We start from the raw sequence: 22,295 nt of genomic DNA, 5'->3' as shown, positions 1-22,295 counted from the left end.
TTCATAATACACACACACAGACACACAAACACATAGACTGTGGTGTCAGAAGAGTCCCCACCCCCGCTCTGACACCGGCGAGCACCAGCAGATGCTACAGACACAATGAGGATGGAGGGATGGAGAACAGGGGGATAGGCAGATGAGAGATGGACAGAAGGATGGATGGAGGGGGAGAGGGGAAGGAGGAGTCCTCAGGGGTTGTGCTCGGCTATTCTTCTCTTTTACAGGATTATTCCACATCCAGTTCACTAAGGGGAAATCATTAACCTGCTCCGCTGAGCCACAGCCTTCCCGGTGGTCGCTGCTGTACAACACACGCAAATGTAGCACCATTACGTGGCTGCACTACATCATTATGTGTCACACTGTGTCATCATGGTCTATACCAGACTGTATGACACAGACGCTGTAATAATGCAGGGTTCTGCTGAGTGCGCATGATCTTCCTCAGCACTGGCCTGCTTTAATTTTACACAGCCATGAACATTCAGACTGAAAAGCTGCCAGTTCACTGTCCCCTGCTGGGACGCTCTACTAGAATAACTAGCAGATAAGTGCTTTGCTTAAGGGAACTGACTTTTTCTGTCCAGACAATGCTTCTTAAATTTAAGTTTGTGCCAAAAAATTCAAGGGAGAACTGAATATATGATAAGTGGAGAAACAAAACAATGAATTTGACAAGTCTGAAACTGTAGTGAATCATTTGCTGTGGCTTTCACTATTCACCAGAATATGAAATAATGAAATTACTAGTACATTAGACAATTAATTGACAGAAAATTAAAATGCTATAACTTTGATAATGGGTTATTGATTCATTTAAGTCAGTATTCAGCAAACAAGTCAAATATTCATTGGTTCCAGCTTCTCAAATGTGAATATAGAATCTATATATAGAATATATAATATATAAACCACTGACTGTCATCCATCTGTATATAACTATGCATTCTACTGTTCTATTTACTTATTTTGATTTAAAGGCATTTGTATATCTTCACATATATAATTTCAACAAATGCAGGTGGCTACACAATGATGAAAAGGTTACAGCATCAATATTTAAATATATACATATATATATATATATATATATATATATATATATATATATATCTCCTGTCACAAATGAGTGGGGTTCTCTACATGAAAAATAAATATCCAAACCCTCAATTTCCCAAGAGCCAAATCAAGCTGAGGCCGAGGCGGTGGTAGCCAAAGAAACAGAGACTGTGTGGGATGGTCTTTGAAAACAATCCATCTGCAGCTGCAGCAGGTTGGCCAGCAGTTGACAGCAAACTGACCCCAGCCTAAAGTAGCTGCTCCTTATCTTTATGTCTTAGTATGCTAATCCGTGTCCAGTAGTGCGATTGTTCTGTTAAGCAGCTGAATCTGCTGTTGTACAGACCGCAGAGATCAATAATGTGACACTGTCCTGCCAGTATCGAGAAACAGTCAAGGCACAGTACAGGTTTCTCCTGCTTGCTGTGATTACAGAGTCATTTTTGTGATTACAGTGCAGTTAAATATTAAAAATTAAGACACAAAAATAGGACACCCAATTACCAATGTGTTACCACTTTACTTTTTCGATTCTATCCACAAGACTTTGTCACATCATCATCCAAAGATGAGTTATTTGCTTCTCAATCTATTTGGGTGTGCTTCCTGAGCAGAGCGGTGTTAGTTGTCCTACTTTTTGTGAACTATTTATATTTCAGTAAAGTATACTTTAAGTGTTGCATGTCAACTATTGCAATTGTGAAAGAAAACCTCAGAGAATTAAGGTATGGTGCAGACCACATTCATTTTTATACTGCCTTTTAATTCTCCTATTTAATTTGCTCTTCGCCTCTAATGTGGAACAAGGCACTTGTAAAAAATTAGACATCTATTTTTACATGAAAATCTTAACTACTTCACTTTGAAATACATTCCTTATCGTATAATATAGTCTGCTGCATTGTGCATCAACCCTGCAGTCTGTCCTTTCAGAATGACGGTGATGTAGCTCCTCATTTGCGCTGTGAAAGGTCACTGTATCTGTGAAAGGCAATGAGATTCATAATTCAAAGACTACTGACTGCAAGGTGTACAGGAATATAAAGGTAAAAGCCAATTGCATCAAATATACCATAATGATTGTAATCAGTAAACCGACCTATATGAAGATGTAGACAAGTGTGGTGCTTAGGATCTAATTCAGTTTTTAATAGAAACAGGATGCTCTATATATGATGCTAACACAAACGCAGGCAGTGCAAATGGAACATCAAGCTTAAACTGTACTGTGCAGTAATGTGTGTACCAATTGGAAAACTGCATGTCAGACAGAGATTTTCATGTTACAGCAATGAATGGAAAGTAAATAATTATCACAAGTGGCCTTTTTACACTAAACATCATTATTACCTGCAGAGTGACCTGCACTCTCACATGTCTAGGTGATACACTATGTGTGCTATTACAGCTAAACACCAGTCGAACCTATGAGGGCTGAAGAAAAATGTGGGTGGAAGCTGCCAAAATGTCACACGTAAGAAATTGATTCAGTGTTGAGCGTCACTGGAGAGGAACCACAGCTGACAATCGGTGAGGACAAGAATTTGATAAGACCAAATGTCAAAAGGAAGTTTCACAATGAAGCCACTGCTAAGATGTGCATGCTTCACTGGCTAAATGTCACAATGAAACCTTTGCTAGCTGAGTGTAAAAGAAAAGGATTTAATGTCATAAATCCGCTAAATCTCCATGAAAGTGTAAATAAAATTATAAAAACAAATAATATAATAGTTTCATGACTGTGAATCTGTTGTAGTACTGTACATGTAGGTTATTTATACAAACAGTAGAAAATACAATATTAAATTTTAGGTGCCCCTATTGCTTTTCAAATCAAATGTTAAATGGTTATAAAATTCAGAATTTTTTATGTAATATCAGATTTTTCAATGTGACTCTGAAAAGTAGAAATAGTTACTAATTGATGCCTTTATTCAACGGGATGCAAGTATTGGGAGTTTTGACTGGATAGCTAGTTTTAGATGAATTAATTAATTGATTGATGGCGCGCAAACATCAACACCAGAGGTTGCCTGAAGCAGCTCCTCTGCACATTTTTATGCTGAAGTAAGCTGATGAGGAACATCAGCTATCGCTTCGCTCAGCTGTCAGTCTTCACAGAGCTAAGTCTAAGTTCGATTGTGGTATCGCCAGAAGTTGCAGTGGGCAGGGTTTCTTCTTATGGCAACAAGTCAAATCCTTGATGCTCGCACCCTCCATTTGATTTTACCAGGGGAGACATGGCTGCATCCTGAATCTATCCAAAACTGGAAAACTAGAAGACAGAACACAACATAATCAGTCATCTGTGGTGAAATAGTATAATCTGAATCTCATTCATCACTTTGTGCTTTTATTCTTATTTCACTGAGTCATTTACTTTCAATAAAATGTACATTTAATATTGAACTATAGGTACATGTAGCAGCATGTGTCTCAAGTATTTGACTTCCTGTTCTGTCTACATTCACTCTAGACCTTGTATATTTAACTGTAATTCTACTGAAGCAGATGCATCTTATCATTAGAGGAGTATACAGCTCGTATCTATCTGCAGACACAAACAGAATTGATAAATGAGTAATACAAACTGTCAAATGAATTTTGCTTACTTTTGTTTGGAATGAAGTGATCAAGTATATTGCACAATGTTCCATGAAGCACAAATTCCAGTCTACCATGTATTAGCCACTCGAGTAATATTGTTAAATTCGGCTCTGTACTAACAAAGTTCACAAACCCTTGTTTTGCCGAAACTAACATCTAAAAATCACTTCTGTTTCTCACGAACTCCTCTCGTCCCCTCCCCTCGCTCTTTCTCTGAAAATATGAAACAGGCGGGACAATGACCCAGAGGATCTAAATCAAAGGTTTTCCCACAAGTCATACTAATATAAAAGTGGACCAGGTGTCTACTTAATTTACTGAGTCAGGAGAAAGTGGATGGCAAAGAAATGAGTGTGGTTCTTACCCCAAACATTTTTTTCAATATTGTTGATGACTAAAGGTGCAAATTTTGTTCAAGATAAATGAAAGAAAGAGAATTTCAATCAATAACATTAACAATGTGATTGCAGGGCTTTAAATAAGAGATACTCCAACAGCTCTGTTAACAGTTCACTTAATTATGGCTTATGCTTTTTTTGGTATTAGCAGACTCAAGCTGGTGATTTCTACTGCATTAACCTTGAGGTTGTAGTGTTATAATACATTATATGTGTCTGGTGGTACCCACTTTCCCTTGTTGGCTTGTGACCTTAAATAAAATAAAACATTTTTATGAAAAAAAAACAAAAACAAAAACAAAAAAAAAAAAAAAAAACACCAGGTTGGGAAACAACTAAAAACTAATTTGTAGCTTGTAGAGGTGCACATCTTCAAAATCTCACCAACTATGAACTTTCTATGGTGAGGTTCAGCCACTGTTGGTGGGCCTGGCCTCCTCTTCCTGGGAGAGTTTGTATTTCATTGTTAACACTTACTGTGATTTGCAGTATCACTACCAACAGCTGAATAGCAGCTCTACAGTAAAGTGGTAAATCTGTGCATGTAGACGATACATTTTTGGGCAGTAATAATATTATGACCTTTCAGTTTAGGTAATAAAAAATCTGAATAAGCCCCTCTCCAACAAGGTTTATCCATAAAATTATATCTAGGCAGTCAGCTATCAGTGCATTCTTTCTCATTCTTTCTTTCATCAATTTTTTTTTTTTTTTTTTCCCCCTGCGTGACATCACTAAGTTGTTGCCATGGTAGTTCAGATGAAGCAGGAATGATAATTGCTTCACCATAGCTGTGTGTGAATTATTAAAACCAGAGGGCATGAATGAGCTGAATGAGAAATAGAAAAGAAATGAGACAGAATGAGGACTTAGCATTTTCTGTGTGTTCCATTCTATGGCTTTTTATTAGGTCTTTTCATGACTCTCGAGTCCCACAACTGCTCAGACGAGACAGATGCTGCCTCAATTTGCGAGTGAAGCTCTGTGACTCCAGCCTGTCCTAAGAGTTTATAAAGGAATATTTAAGAACATTCATGAATAGTGGAAGAGACCCATTCATGAATAGTGCAACAGACCAACAAAGAGAGAGCTAGAGGAGAACATGGTCGTATTAGCTTAACTAACAAATGGCATCCTGTTTGCTAACATTAATGCAATTAACAGTTTCTACATTTTAATTTGCTGGAAACATCTTTTTAAAGTCATGTTCATCCTCTCACAGAGTCAAAAACAATTTATTTAAGCAAAAATGTTTCTAAAACATTCATCAACACAAGCAAGTTATGCAAAAGCAAAACTTAGTATACATCCATGTAAGACCACATCCAGACTTCTCCCAAAGTATACTGAGTAGTAAGATGGCACACACACACATTTAGTGCTGATATGGTACAGTAATATACAGTGCATGGAAAAAATATTTTCATATAAATAATATTAAGTGGTAACAACCAAAGTTCCAAATCAAACTATTTATTTTCTCTCCAAATATTAAAGATTTAACAGAAAAATATCTCTACATTGACAGATTTCATACAGCCGCTCAGACACAGGCAATAAATTAGACAAAACATATCTCATATATCTCCTTCACAATAAGAAAGTGAAACGTACAAATCGTTAACATATAATAATAAAAAATATATATATAGTGCTTATCTGTGTGTTTGTTTTTGTATGTACAGGATCAGTTGGTGACAGAATGATACCAGCTGCTTACCTGGACAGACACAGACAAATATCGTCCCAACAAAAGCACAAGCTCTCAGATTTAGGAATTATAACCTCTACTTTTTCCACAGCACACTGGTGTAAAAGCTGTGAACTGGTTCTTGGGAAGCCTTTAGAAATTTAGGAGCTTATGGAGAAAAGGTAAATCATATTGGCATACTGTATTCTGAGTGTGAATGTCATGTGAGGATGAACAGTTTAGATTGTCTCAAAAGTACAAAAAGGGAGGGGGGGTCACCACAAAAAGTAAGTTCCGTCAACATAATGACTGGGTGAGTGGTTGATGGTGGTACAGAAGACATGTATCCAGCATTGATTTCCATTCAGTTCCTCCCATTTGTAAATGCACCGGTGGGTCCTGATGTTGTAGTTACATCTCGCAACCACCAGGGTTCTCTAGCACTGAGACTCAGCAAAGCCTTCATCCATGGGAGGCCCCTTTTTTAGGTTGTAATATTCCTCTTCATCATCTGAATCCTGGACACACAAAGGAGCAGAAAACTAGGCAGTCAGGTGAAGCTACACACAGACTGACACACACACACACACACACACACACACACACACACACACACACACACACACACACACACACACAGTATAGACCCAGACACAAAATAACTACAATCAGGAAAAAAAAAAATTTATAAACCATCAAGTCTTGTTGTCAGACTTTGAGGACATATAAAATTAAACACGTGAAACAGATCTGGCAGACATGTCTCATTAAGTTATTTATGGGTTGGAGGGCACTGTGCTATAATGAAACGTTCTGTACTGTACCATCAAATATAGGTCACAGCATGTGGCCCTCTTTACTTTGGCCCCTGGTGGGTGGATGCCGTATTCCTCTCTGATGAATGCAGAACAGACAACAAAAGATGGTCAATAGTGACAATAACAACATTCACAATTGCAATGAAAAAGCCTGCTCGACACATTGTTCACATGCTTCATTGGTGTGAATGAGAGAAATGTCATTTCAACCACAGAAAATTATGAAGGCTTTTTAATTTTTGATTTTTACTGATTTACAACAAAAATGCCTGAATTTAATTACAATGATTTAAATAAATTCTCAAGCAGAGTGATTTTTTTTTCTACAATTTAAAAAAAATAATTTTACATTTTTGGGAAATACAGTGGAAACTGCTTACAGTGATCAGAGTTACAATGATCAGCCACTTATATGGATCAAAAAGCTTGGGACAGAATCATTCCCATATAAATGCTGTTTAAATAATTCAATTATGGTAGGCTAATCAAGTGATGTGATTACCTCCAAGTATTTAAAAAAATAAATAAATAAATAAATAAAAAATCAGAAAAAAATTGATGTAGCTCCTGAGTGGTCAAAACAAATAAAACTGACTTTTCCTGAATAATAATAATGAAAAACAAAGACAATGGGTCTATGTGAACTTGAGTTGCCGCTTATTGGTTATATAATCCTGTCAATGCAATTTATGCAATCTGTTCCACGTTTATTACAGAGGAGCAATAGCTTGTTCATTTATATACTTGTATTACATCAGTCCAAAGAGCAAATACCAGCTCCTGTGTGACTTCAAACCACAGAGTGGTACACTATAAACCTGATTGTAGATGAGCTAACTGCAAACGTTAGTGCTGGACTTCTTGCAGATTCAGAGCCCCTTTCTACAACAAGCAGATCCTCGGGGGAATCAGACCCCTGACTCAAATTTAGATTCTTGTTTAACCATCATCAAATTAGCAATCCAGAGGCACATCCATAACCATCAAAGCCTGCAGTGACTATCAGTACCCCCTGAAGACGCACAGCAGTGTTTGGCTGAATAAATCTACTCACCCCTCTGTGACCTCTATAGGTGATCTGTAGGCCTTCGATTGGTTATGGTGTTTCTTGGGGCAGAACATCCGTCCAATCAGAATGACGGTGATGACAGCAGAGGGGAGGAGGATGAAAACGAGGAGAACCGCAACATCAGAGAAGTGAATGCCAGGAGCTGAGGAGGAGGAGGAGGGAGGTCACTGGACTCACATTAAAAAAAGCTGTTTACTACTGCACATTCAAATGATGTTATAGCATCTGCATGTGCAAAAGCATTCATTTTACAGACATATACTGTACATACACACCATATATAATCACATATAGTACATAGAACAGTTACATGTGTCACTCTGCACTTGCAGTAAATAAACACTTAGGAACAATTTAATGATGGTGAATAAGACCATTATAAATTCAGAAAAACATACCTCTACAGAATAGTTCAGCATTTTAGAAAATACACTTTCTCACTTTCTTACCAAGAGCTAAATGAATGCCTGTACGGTGACTTAGCAGCTGGTTAGCTTAGCTTATCTTAGCTTCACACAGAGACTGGAAACAGGGCCAAATAGCTAGCCTGCCCCTGTAACAAAATCTGCCCACCAGCACCTCTTATGCTCAGTAACTAACTACAAAAACTGAAATGTGAAAACAACAATTTTCTGTTATAGATGACATTATGTGTCTTGGCAAGGACCAGTGACTTCCACATCCCTGGTAGGCACTCCAGTTACACATTTACTGCACAGATATGAAGGCGGCATCTATCTTTTCCCTGGACAAGAAAATCAAGTAAGCATATTTTCCACAATACAAACTATTGCTTTAAAAGATCCCTGGTCTTCATTAACATTACAACAGTTTAATACTTTTTGGTAAGATGATTATCACAATCATTTACATCAGTCTGTAAAAGTAGATAGATGTAAAAAAAAAAAAAAAAAAAAAAAAAGTTATCCTCCACTACATCCCTGCCTCTAAACATCAACAGTCTGCTGACAGCAGAGTCGGGCAAATACATATGAGTCAATAAAGCTAACACCATGACAGCCTTATACAAACACTAATAAGATGTTTGGATTAGTCTGCTATAAAAAACTGGCAGGCAGTGGAAACTTCTTCCCCTCAGCACTGTCTCTGCATATACACAGCATACAATTAATTGTGGGAAAAGCCAGATCCAGACACCTGAGGTGAAATCAGGACAAGCACAGAGCGATTTTAGAGAATAAATAAATTTATCAGGAATCCAGATCTGACAACTGATGTGTAGCATGGATATAAATGTGCAAAGTTTTGAAGAGGCTGTGGGAAATGACATTATTATGTTTTTTACATAGTGACACTAGAATGGCACTCAGTAGAGCACATACGTCCATCTGGGCCAAACAATCCTGCACATGTCTGTTTGGCTCTTATAATAGAAAAATAGAAGGAAAAGGGAAATAGTCTGATTTTTTACATCAAGATCCAAACATTACATCCTGAAAAAAATGCCCTATCTCACAATGTTAAGTAAAGTGTTAAAAAAAAAATCCTGGCTCAGCCACTTTAATCAGATCTGCACCAAACTTGAATGAGTTCCACTATGGCCTGTGTCCCATCCCTCCGCCAATGTAACCTCCTTTTTTCAGGAGCTAATGAACTGGTTACAACCGGTTACAATCTGAAGTGCATGTGTGTGCTATCTTACGCTTTGGCGTGACAGTGAGCACAGTGTGAGAAGTTGGGGACCCATGGACATCAGGAGGGTTTCTGACTGAGCATGTGTAGGTCCCATTATCGTTCAGTGTGGCATTGATCAGAGAGATGGAGGCTTCCCCACGCGCCGGGCTTCCCTGCCACTGGATACGACCAGTGAACTGACCCTCAAGCGGAGGGAATGCCCTTGAGGAGAAGTGGAAAAACTGTAAGGAGAAGAGAGAAGGTTAAAATAAATTACATTTGTATAAAATAGTGTGTGTGTGTGTGTGTCCTGCACAAGGGTGTAACTTTGCCGTTCACTGTTGCACTGTTGTTATTCATTCCTGTTCCTCAGGGTGCGACACAACTGGATAGCAAATATTAAAGGAGGAGGCAAAAACATGAATGTACAATGATTACAGTTATCTACTGTCACCTCTCAGGTATGTCTAGAAATCTCACCAAGAGAGGAGCACCTAAATAATTTTAATTAATGATCAGCTCTCTTGCATATAATAAGAATATTCACTCAATCTAAATCTAATAACTAATCACTAAATCTAATTTAGCATTTTTCTGCCTGAAGGAAAGTGTCAAGCGCAACAGGTGGTGGGGCAGATGGTGGTGGGACATTTTATTTTGGCAATTCAGTCAATAACAGAGAGAAGAGGGCTCTGTTTTTAGTCTAAGAAATATGAATAAAAATCTGACTGAGCAAACGGCAAAGAAAATTCATGTGTGTGCATAAATCTTGCAGAGAGAGAGAGAAAACTTGAACTACAGGTGTCTCAGAAACTTTACCTTCAAGTTTAGCACTTCAGTCTGTTTTCTACATCAAACTCCATTCCAGCATTACTCCCACATCAAGCTGACCCAGACCCCACCAAAACACCACATGCAGAGTGTACGTGTGTTGTGCATGTGGGTGGAGAAGCGGGGATAAAAAAAATTGACACTACCACATTATATGTTTTTCACAGAGTAAACAAAGACTGGAGAGTTTGTGTTTTAGTAAGTTTTGTGAGTCCCCGATTAGTCATCAGTAACCAGAGACTAGGATGGAAGAAAAGCACAGGAACTGAATAAGTGATTAATGATGCAAAGATCTTAGATAATGTTTGTGAGCTACTATATGTTTATTCTGTTAATCGACTTTATTTTAGCAAAAGCTGAACAAAAAAATCAGATGACAAGCAAGGCTGGACAACATACTGAATTCCTTCACATACTCATATGAATGAAAATGCAAAATCTAGTCTTCAGTGCAACACAGTAAGAAATGTTTCATACACTGGCTTCAAGGGTTAAAAAGGGTAAAACCAAACTAGACCAGAAATGGTACAGCTACATAATGATAAGCTAAGACAGTAAGTGCTCATGTAATATGAGTGGTCAGTCATTACTCTTCCCAGTTACGTCTTGTACTGCGCTGGTGGAGTCAGATGAGGAACATGAAGACATCAAGAGGCTTTTAGAGCTGCATGGCCTTCATATCTACTCTCAAAGCAGAGCAGATATAGATTTCTTCTTCTTCTAAAATCCCAAATGGATGTTTTTGCATTCTGCTAATTCATGCACCTCCTTCTACACAAGACCTAAAATGTTCTGAAGAAAGCTGCTCTAGAGGAAACAAAAGTATCTTAAAGTATAGCAATGCCCTTGTCACCACCATCACCTTTAGTCTAATTAATAGATGTTTGTCCAAATTCACAACCATGTGTATGTGGAACGTCAATCCCACACAGGATGCCTTCACTCCCATCACAGTATCAAACCATGCGCTCCTGAAGCCTTCTTCCCCACTGTGACTTCTATATTTGCATTTCATCATTACAAACAACAGATTTATATTTGCCATGTCTCAGGAATTAGAGACAAACTATTTGAGTCAATGTAAATTTAAAAAGAACAAAAAAAAAAAAAAAGAGCTAACGTGACGTGACACATCAAGATGTTACTTGATCTAGAGATGTTAACTAAACTGAGTGCTTGGTAACAATTATTATTAATTAACCACTATTCTACTATTCTTTATACAATATATGTAAAAACTAAATGAAAAATGAGTAGACATGTTCTCAGATGTATATGTTTGCTTTACCAGGTGTCCACAGGGATGTACAATACGTATGTGACCTAGGTGCATGTGTTAACATTACAAGTATTAAATACATCAATACAAGTCATGCATGATGTGTAAGAAACAGCAGCACAGCATACTACAGTGCATCAGAAAAGTATTCACAGCCTTATTCCAAAATGGATTAAATTCATTTTTTACCTCAAAATTCTACACACAATACCCCATAATGACAAAGTGAAAAAGGTTTGCTTAAACTTTTGCAAATTTATTAAAAATAAAAAACCAAAAATATAACATGTATATAAGTATTCACAGCCTTTGCTCAATACTTTGTTGAAGCACCTTTGGCAGCAATTACAGCCTCAAGTCTTTTTGAGTATGATGCTACAAGCTTGGCACACCTATTTTTGGGCAGTTTCTCCCATTCTTCTCTGCAGAACCTCTCAAGCTCCATCAGGTTGGATAGGGAGCATCAGTGCACAGCCATTTTCAGATCTCTCCAGATATGTTCAATCGGGTTCAAGTCTGGGCTCTGGCTGGGCCACTCAAGGACATTCACAGAGTTGTCCCGAAGCCACTCCTTTGGTATCTTGGCTGTGTGCTTAGGGTTGTTGCCCTGTTGGCAGATGAACCTTCGCCCCAGTCCGAGGTCCAGAGCGCTCTGGAGCAGGTTATTATCAAGGATGTCTCTGTACATTGCTGCATTCATCTTTCCCCCGACCCTGACTAGTCTCCCAGTTCCTGCTGCCGAAAAACATCCCCACAGCATGATGATGCCCCCACCATGCTTCACTGTAGGGATGGTATTGACCAGGTGATGAGCGGTGCCTGGTTTCCTCCAGACATGACGCTTGGCATTCAGGCTAAAGAGTTCAATCTTTGTTTCATCAGACCAGAGAATTTTGTTTCTCATGGTCCAAGAGTCCTTCAGGTGCCTTTTGGCAAACTCCAGGTGGGCTGTCATGTGCCTTTTACTGAGGAGTGGCTTCCGTCTGGCCACTCTACCATACAGGCCTGATTGGTGGAGTGCTGCAGAAATGGTTGTCCTTCTGGAAGGTTCTCCTCTCTCCACAGAGCAACGCTGGAGCACTGTCAGAGTGACCATAGGGTTCTTGGTCACCTCCCTGACTGAGGCCCTTCTGCCCCGATCGCTCAGATTGGCCAGGTGGCCAGCTCTAGGAAGAGTCCTGGTGGTTCCAAACTTCTTCCATTTAAGGATGATGGAGGCCACTGTGCTCATTGGGACCTTCAATGCTGCAGGAATTTTTCTGTACCCTTCCCCAGATCTGTGCCTCGATACAATCCTGTCTCAGAGGTCTACAGACAATTCCTTGGACTTCATAGCTTGGTTTGTGCTCTGACATGCACTGTCAATATGGGACCTTATATAGACAGGTGTGTGCCTTTCCAAATCATCTCCAATCCGCTGAATTTACCACAAGTTGACTCCAATCAAGTTGTAGAAACATCTGAAGGATGATCAGTGTAAACAGGATGCACCTGAGCTCAATTTTGAGTGTCATGGCAAAGGCTGTGAATACTTATGTACATGTGATTTTTGTTTTCTATTTTTAATATATTTGCAAAAATTTCAAGCAAACTTTTTCCGCTTTGTCAGTATGGGGTATTGTGTGTAGAACGTTGAGGTAAAAAATTAATTTAATCAATTTTGGAATGAGGCTGTAACATAACAAAATGTGGAAAAAGTGAAGTGCTGTGAGTACTTTCCGGATGCACTGTATGTTTAAGACAAAAAAATTTAATCTGCAATTACAGATGCACATAAACATCCCATAATGTAAAATAAAATATATTCACAATCAAACTGTGAAAATAGCAAAACTACAGACAGTACAAATGTTAAGTACTTATGTAATATATTGTATATGAAAATATGATTAAAAAAATAAGCAGTGTGTAAAATCTGGTATGACACATGAAACATGAAAACATTCATAAAAAAATGAAATGTGTGTCAGAACAGTCCCAGATCAAACTCACTACTGATGCAGCCTTAATCAAGATCATGCAAAAGTGTATGCTTTGTGTAAAGTAAGTGTATTTATTGCCTTAAGGTTTACACACTGTGACTACTGTCAACAAGGATAACCGTGTATATCCTGCCAATAAACTGAGGCAAAAAAAAAAAAAAATCAAAAGCCAACACAGATTCACTGACACTGATAAAGCTTTATGGTTTTACAGCTGTATCAATCTGCTGCATTTTACAGACACGCTGATTGTAGACCTGGCAGAGACAAAGCCAGTCATCTCCCTGCTCAGCTTGAATCCAGTGACTATGCAGAGTCTGCTCGGTCTGGAAACAAACACTAGTCTCAGAGCTCCATTTAAACTCATGACAAATGCAGCAATACATCCAAGAGTGGGAGACTGCTTTAAACTGGGGCCACCTTTACTATAAATCATCATCACATATTTGCTCCCCCTGGTTTGACAAATCTAACAACAGTGTCTAACTTAAGTTTTAGATCTTCATAATAGATTTATTTTTTTATCATTATTCAGCAGAATTCAATTACCAAATCCTCAAATTACAGCAAGCTTCCACTGATATTTGATTGAATATTCAGCCTCTCTTCTCCAATCTACAAAATTAATTCTCATCAGGACTGAGGTAATTATGCAAGTCACTGAAGCACTGCAGCAATTCAGATTGACACTAAAGCTTTGGCAGCAAAATTATATTTTCTGATGGAGCTTTTCACATGCTTATTCATGGTCTCTCCCAGTGTGATATACGACCAGGGACACACAGGCCAATAAACCAGCCAAAACTGCTAATGAAATTGGACGGAAAGTAAATGAGGGTTTAGAAAATTGAAATTAGAAACTTCCAGACTTGGTTCCATCTATGTATCAGGAAAATGCCACACATTATTTATCTGTGATAAAGAGAACAAAATAGCTGAGCTGAGTTAGAAGGAAATACGGGCACTGGTGAGGCTTTCCCCTGCTGACACACCTTCTTTTTACTATAGCTGTGCGACTTTGTGAGGCAATACCAGCCTATCTGCTGACGATCACACACATGCATACACACACTAACACGGAGTCATTTTCTTCTCCTCCCCTCTACACACTTTGACACCGGACAATTACTGTACATCTTAATGACTAAACCAACAGCACTCCATATCAGTGGAGCCACAAAACATTAGCCTCCACTTAAGCCTGACTGCTCCTATAGGAAATGATGGCATATAGGGTTGCAGCTACCACACTATGGATTCCCATGCTCCAAATGCAATTTCACAGAACCACATTTGATGGCTATCCTCAAGTCCAAATGGAACAGCTTAAATTATGTGGTGGATTTTTAGTGGATTGGTCAGTGGAAACTGAACCCAAAGTGCGTGGGGGTTACAGGACTGAGTGCAGTAATGGGTTGAGATGGATGCATCTGAACGCATTTCAAACAAGACCACGATACCACCACAAAGGAAGGGGTATTAAGGTGGCTGACCAGTCGGGATTTCCTGGGGAAACCTCCCAAAAGACAAGACACAAAAGCTAGGCTGTAAGGTGGGCTATCTAAAACCTGGAGATTCCTACTACGGTGATGTTGTTAAATCAAACTTATCAGTACATACAGTAACTACATTAAAACTGAGGCTGACCTGAGATTGTTTCAAGGCATGTTTTACCATTGCACGTGTACATATAGGTTCAGAAATAAAAAGAGGTCAAGGTGGTTAGGAATTGCAGACACAGCAACAAGTCATGTTTGTACAGAGTGAGCAACGAAGTCACATATCTGTACAATGAACACAGCGTGAGTGAGGTCTTAAAAATTAAATGGAAAAAGCTTCATGTCACCTGAAGTTCCATGCACATTACATCATTTAAATCTGATTAGGGACACAATTAATGTTTGTTTGCATTACTAATTCTTTTCTTGATTATTGACCAATGAGTTAGGCTGTCAGAAAGTATTTGTCTGCAGTCACACATTTTAATTAATACAAGGTTCAAATTTTTACAATAGTGATCAATGAGAACATTCATTACTCCTTATAAGTTCAATTACATTAACCCAAGCAAGTGCATTTAATATGAAGAAAATAAAGGGACACTATGTCACTGATGATGGGAATGAGTTTTGGAAGAAAGTGATATTTCGTGTTTTGTCCCATTGTTAAATATAATCTTCCAAGTTATGTTTAATCAGTATTTCTTCATACTGCATGTAATTTAAGAAGTGATAAGAAAAAGATGGTATAGTTTTGGTATCTGCATGCCAATTACACAATGGTGATGATTTCAGAGCACAAGGTGATGATTTCTAATTCCTTTTTTTATGATCAGCATAATTCAGTTAACTGTCATAGTAGGGTAAGAAAGGGCTGAAGAGAGGGTAGATGTGGTGACTTTTTGGCATTTTTGCTCTTAAAAAATGATAAACTGATCTTAAACACATAGTAGTTGCCAATAAATTGTATGTCTATCAGCTAATCAAGTAATTATTTCAGCTTTTTTGATATCATAGACATGTTGTACATGTTCATTTTAACAAGTGCTGCAACAGTGTCTATAATATAGTTGTGTAGTAATATATAGTAATATTGTGTAAGTCGATCCTATGATAAATTTGTACTCACTGTCTGTGGTGGCCCTCCACTCGGGGGCCTATAGGACCAGTCGACAGTCATCTTACTGGTTGGCCTACTAGTGGAAGTGAAAGTGCAGGACAATGAGACGGTATCCCCTTTAGATGCATGGACTTCTGCTGGAGAGCTCACTGAGATGGAGGACACTAGGGAAGGGGCTGGAAGTGAAATGGTAGAAAGAAGGTCAGGGGTTACATCAGAAATAGGTGCAATGTGATATGTGCATTTTACATGTTTAGGTGTTCAGGAAGAATAAGAGAAAGGGGGTGGAGTAGAGGCAGACAAAGACAAAAGGAGGACAGATTTGAGTGACATTTTACTCACTTACTTTAAGCAAAATGTTAAATAAAAAACCTGATGGCATTTACAAAATGTGCCCACACTGTGGCAACATTAAAGTGTCAGCATAGCAGATTCTTCCTAGTAGACACTGAACTGAGTGTCTCACTAGCCTCTCTTGTTGTGTTTGACAGACTTGCTACACATCTGTCTGTCAGGGACCTTCAACTACAGATAAAGTTATGTCCCCAACTCCCTTGCAAGATGTTTTGTCATTGTTATCACTTTATTCAGATTGCCAAGGGAGGCCAGCCAGGGCAATGTCTACAGCAGTACTTGATGCTCAAGAGCTATGACTGTATCCATGAATAAGCACTGAGCTCTGACAGCATCTTTTAGAAAAGAGCAATTTACACTAGAGTATAAATACTGGATAAATATCAGTTATTCAGGCCATGATGACTAAAGTCAGACCATATGGAAAACATGGAAACAACAAGAGTCTACAACCACGCTAGCAGTTCTGTGACACTACTTACAGTACAAAAGTGGTGCTATGAGCTATGAGCAATGCTAACATGCTGATGTTAAGCAGGTGCAGTATACTGTTCACCATCTTAACTTAGCATGTAAGCTCACTAACATTTAGCACTGTACACAAAGTACAGCTGAGAAGATGGCAATGTCTTTAGTTTTGCAGGTATTTGTCATAAACCAAAGCACTGGACAAAATGAAACTCTGATCTGATGGTGGCCCTACATGAAAAATCAGGGTGTCACAAAAGTAAATAGAACTCATCCTCTGGGGACCATTAATACCTAAAGCAAATTTCAAAAGGAATCCATCAAATAATTGTCAAGATATTTGACTCATCACCAAAGATGTCAACCTCATGGTGGCATTAGAGGATAGGCCAGGGGATTAGGATTCATCCTCTGGGAACCTTGAAGGTCTTTAAAAAATGTCAGGGATTGATGTCATGTTATTTCAATGAAGTGAAAACTTTTACCTGCTGGAGGAGCACTAGAAATAATCTTCTAGGGACCTTGAATATTTGAAGCAAATTTCACAGCTATCCATCCAACAGAGGTATTTTAGCCCGGTCAATCATGAACCCAACTCACCAAATAACAGAGCCATCAAATCAAATTACAATAATCTTTATTATAATGGATCACTGCCCACATGGCCTTTAAAGTGAAGCTGGCATGAAAAAACTAGACGTATTTGAGTGTTAAGACCCCATCTGTGACTTTCATACAGCACACATAAAAGCATCCTTCTCCATTTCAAAGCGAAGGCCTCAAACTGCCTTTTCTCTAAGGACTAAGTGAGAGCAAAATAAACCTTGTAATCAGCAGATATATCAGATCATAGACTGACACCACTGGTTTCATCAAAGATCCCACCAGCCATGGTGAGGACAAAGTTTATCCTATATGAAGTGTCAGCGATATAATGCGATCAGCCTGAGTCCTCTACAAAGACTCCCTGGGCGAGCAGGTTGACAGCATGAACAAAGCTATCACTTTCAGTAAAATAAGAAATCAAGCTGTGGAGCCTTGAAAGCTGCACCACTCTTGAACCTTTAAGATAGGATAGATGCTGGCAATCTAGTAATTAGTGGTGGTATTGGAAAGTTAGCAGCACATCAGTGGAGATGTTGACACCTGTTTTTTTTAAACAACCAGCTGTCTGGACATTTAAACGGAGGAAAGAAAATGTCAGGAGAAGAATAGCATCATGTTGCCCTGTCCTGATGTGACCCAGGCAAAAAAAAAAAAAAAAATGGCTACAGGTATAAATGTGTACTGGCAGACAGTACATAAATGTAGAGCAAAAGTTGCATGTTCATAAAGTAAAGACAAACCACAACAGTACTAATCTGCCCCTACAGTGTCATGTTGCTTGTCTTTTGACTGAACCAGAGACTACAGGAGCCAAAATAAAACTAGATTGAGCTGACCCCACAGCAGCCATCAGTGTATGTATCTCTTCTTCTTCTTATTCCTTCAATAAAAGGAGTGAGGCAAAGAGAGGCAGACAACTGCCCACAGGCTGAAGCCATTTTTGTAATGTGCTTGGCAAAAAGACAGTGTTCTTAACTTACTGCATACCAGTTGTCAGAGTCTCTCCAAGCCTGGTGTTTTCCACTGTCCTGTCTTATTATGGGCTGCTCCTGTATCCTGTGGCAACTACTTGACTTCTACGGACTGTTTTGACTCATTCCCACAGAAGAAAATTACTAACTGACAGACGAATATGACCTATAATGTGTCTGAGGTGGAGAGTTTATTGTATATATTTTCATGATAAGTCTGCATTTGCCGTATGTGTCCACGTTGCTATAATGCACAGAATTGAGCACCATGTTTTTTCTCAGGTATTGACATTTTGTTCATCAACCAAAAGTGTAAAAAAAAAAAAAAAAAAGACCATGTCTTAAAATGGCGTTGGTGTTTACACAGCTGCAGACTTCACTTCAACTAAACCTGAAACGTCTTTCGTTGGAATTTTCTGAAAAGGAAACGCTGGGTTCAGGCTACAGACAATTCAAACTACACCTCGTCACTTTTATCTAAAAAGTATCCGGACTAGGGCCACTGGTGTCACCTGTGTGAATGCGCCGACGTGAACGCCGGGCTCCGGCCTGTGTACTCACCCAAACAACCGAGCAAATGCAGCAGCAGAACCACATCCAGGCCGACGTTCCCTCGACGCGGACGACGCATTTTAATCTGTAGAGACGGATTCACTCGCTTGGCGACTTAAAAAAAAAAAAAAAAAAAAAACAACAACAACAAAATCCCACGGACAAGTTGCGTCAGGGTTTCAGTAAAATTCCGTCCATTATCTATTTAGTCATGACTCAGTTTGTCCGCTGCGCCCGCAGACGCCGGGCTGTGGGCTGACTGTCCTACCTGACAAACAGGTGTATCAGGAAGTGGCGCTGCCGGATCTTTAGGAGTAAGACTACCAACTTTAAGCTTAATTACATGAAGGAAGTGGGAAAACAGTGAAAGATTAAAAAAAAAAAAAAAAAAAAAGTTGTTATACGCTGCACAGCCATGATGTTTATAGTGACTCAACGGTGTGTTTATAATTCTATTCTTTTAAGTGTACGTGTTGAAGTTAAACCATGACCTCGTTATCCTCACGAAGGTGTTAATGTTCAGTTTTTGTTGAAACTGTTGCTGATGACTCAGCTGGTGCTGTAGAACTGGATTGTATTACACTGACAGGTGTTTCTGATATTCTGTCCATTCATGTATGTCGGTGAGTGTGGGATAAATAAACAGCTTTCTTTATACTGCAGTACAGTATGCAATAAATAAGTGTTATTGAAAATTTCTGGTAAATCCGTGGTAAATTAACAAGAACAATTAAAAAAAAATAGTTTTTGGTTTATTTTAGAAGTTTGATGTTGAGAACATAACAATCTTTAAAACAGGCATAGGTTGAGCCAAAATTAAAATACAATACAGTCTCTTCTCCCACCTCCATCCCCTCACATGAACCCTCTGTGTGGAGGCCTGAGGCCAGGTCTTTCTGTTATCTCCCATTCCAGCCCCTGTATAAAACCGTTGATGCTCTAGTGGGACTCCCCTGCTATTTCTAGGCATATTACTCCACTATCCCTGCCCCCGATCTCTTGTCTTTACTTTTGTAATTATCCCTACTGGGAGAAGGTATTTGTTTTTCAAGAAATTGCTTGTTCAGTTTCACTCTGGTGCCATGCGTCATCTCTCCACTGCATGTGTTTATACAGAATCCTTTTGAAGTTTATTTATATCTCTCTTTTTTTTTTTTGGTCTGGATTGTCAGTTTCATCCTTACATCCATCTGGTCTGCCAGGAGCGTTTCCTCAATTCTGACAGCAGAAATGCTGTAATCGTGTTGCATAACCTCATTTCATTTCATGATACATCAGAGGATATCGAATGAGAGCAGCATCCTCTATTACTCCGGGCCTTGCTCCCTGAAATACACAGTATATGTATCAGTCGTTTACCATAATGTGATTCAATGCCTGGCAGAATTACAGTCTAATGTACATAGCTGGATATTTTATGAAGAGTTAATTACATAATTGCATGCCAGGATTAGAAAGGGAAAAAAATGGAAGAAAATAATTACTTGTGTACTCTAAAAACAGCAAATTGTACTGTGCAAACTAATTTGGAGTCTTGTAAAAGTTAATGAGTTCATTAAAATGAAAAAGCAGCCTTGTCTACAGACCCAATAATAAGGGGATATGAAAAACAGGATAACTGGATGTGAATTACTGTATTTATTGTAAAAATCTAAATTCACTGCAAATCTCTGTGGATGCTGATATGATATTAAGATGTGGTGGAGAGGCACAGGCTTCCTGCTCCCAGCATCCACTCTCAAATACAGTGTTTACATTGTATCTGTTAATAATATTATGTAACAGTTCCCACACTGAGACAAGGATATCGCTTCCTTTTTTGAATAGACCCTGAGTTTCAGACCTTCCTTAACTGGGAGCGCTCACAATTTCTATGATCCACAGAACTGTATTGTGTCAACCATATTATACAATCTGCCTAAATTTGACAGACTCCCCATCCTCCGTTGGAAGATAAGTGTTACGGCTGTTACCTGGACACATTCACACACACAGCTCTACATTGTGTTATGTATTGTGAGAGTGAATACAGGGGTCCTCTGTCTGGTCGCAGTAGCATGGTCTCAGTTTCAGCTGAAATCTTCTCAGTCACAATGAAGGCTCTCCCCGCTGGCTGCTTTCTGGCGACCCTCGTCAACAAGAGAACTCTTCTTCTGTTGTCAACACTGGAGAGGACTAATTCAGGTGATTTAAATTGATGTTGCCAGACATTGTATTTAACCATTATCCTTTGTCAAAAAGTATTTTCAACAGTTTATACGCAGTTTACGCTGCACTGAAAAGCTGATGAAAAGTTGTATCTGCTACTCTCCAATACACCCACTGTATTTTAAAGGTTTCTCATACAGAGAAACTTTTCTTTTCTTTTCTTGGCTTGTCACAAACAAGTGTAACAACATTACTCAATACCCTCAGTAGCTATAGGAGGCCCTTACTCTAGACAAAACACTGAGGCAAATAAAGCTGACTCTCTACCTTTAGAGTGAATGGATTAATGTCTGCGTGCATGTGGAGGCTTACATCCATCAACATTTAGTCATATAGGTACAGTACATTCGAGTGAGGTGATTTGTTTTCTCCCTCTGCAACCAGTTTTTCCCAGGTCATGTTTTAGTGTGTTCGTGTGTGTGCACACACAAGTCAGTGTGGGTAAGTATGTGTAAAGGAATTTACACATTACTGTGCCAGGTACAGTCCATCCTAAGGTGTGGAATGCAGACTAAAATGAAAGAGAGAGAGAAAGAGAGAGAGAGAGAGAGAAAGCAGGAGAGAAAACAAGAAGGAGAGAGCAGGAAAGACAGAGAGCAGGAAAGACAGAGATAAAGTTTGAATGTTTCCATTCCTTCCTTTATTAAACAAAGTCCACATTAGTCTATTCTTTAGAGAAATGATTTAAGTGCTTTGCAGTAATCAACATATTGAGGTAGAGAATGGCTTTTAAATGACTCATGAACAGGGATTGGCTGAAAACGCCTCTCACAGGAGTGTGGTTCCCAATGCCTGCCCTGAAGAAGTAATAGTGAAGCAGTCAGATCTGGATGTAAAATCAGTCTGGACTCTGTCAGTTATGTTTACCATTTAATATGTTTCTGTTTTTTCATTTGATAGAGTGCCAAAAACATTATCAGGAGCAGGTAATGGTGGGAGCAAAAACTAGTCAGTCGTTAGCTCGGTAGCACTGGCTGTTTCTTTCCCCTTAACTTAATTTCCTACGTTTCCCAGAATGCCTTTTGGCAACCGCAGACAAGAACAGACAAGAATATGCCACACACAGCAGTCCTTCTGTTTGTGTGGGTGGATTATTGATTATTCCAATCAAGAGAATGCCAAATTCTTCACTCAAGATGCAAA

General features: G+C 38.9%; 2 protein-coding genes across 5 annotated transcripts in view; one reads left to right on the top strand and one right to left on the bottom strand.

Annotated features, from left to right (window-relative positions):
- Positions 1-22,295, top strand: part of LOC139614355 (apolipoprotein A-I-like) — a 385,012-nt gene that overhangs the window by 247,527 nt on the left and 115,190 nt on the right. Inside the window, exon 1 of one of the 4 annotated variants that reach the window (XM_071471515.1) lies at positions 1,361-1,365. The exons of the other annotated variants lie outside the window; for them this stretch is intronic. The gene's annotated coding sequence lies outside the window, so the exon portion shown is untranslated. Of the gene's footprint in view, positions 1-1,360; positions 1,366-22,295 lie in introns of those variants that run through there. 4 annotated transcript variants of the gene reach the window in all.
- On the bottom strand, positions 5,290-19,201 carry mpzl3 (myelin protein zero-like 3). The gene is made up of 6 exons (XM_071471490.1): positions 18,954-19,201; positions 16,003-16,169; positions 9,311-9,524; positions 7,633-7,789; positions 6,585-6,654; positions 5,290-6,278 (listed from the first exon to the last, which is right to left on the bottom strand). The coding sequence occupies exons 1-6, from the start codon at positions 19,021-19,023 to the stop codon at positions 6,198-6,200; spliced, it is 759 nt and encodes a 252-aa protein (XP_071327591.1). The 5' UTR covers positions 19,024-19,201; the 3' UTR covers positions 5,290-6,197.

The sequence above is a fragment of the Trachinotus anak genome, unplaced genomic scaffold, assembly GCF_046630095.1.
Source record: "Trachinotus anak isolate AG129_WGS33_773 ecotype Australia unplaced genomic scaffold, CSIRO_AGI_Tana_v1 ptg000034l, whole genome shotgun sequence".
Lineage (NCBI taxonomy): Eukaryota > Metazoa > Chordata > Actinopteri > Carangiformes > Carangidae > Trachinotus > Trachinotus anak.
The sequence above is the reverse complement of the archived record's forward strand: the minus strand, read 5'-3'. Positions and strand labels throughout refer to the sequence as shown.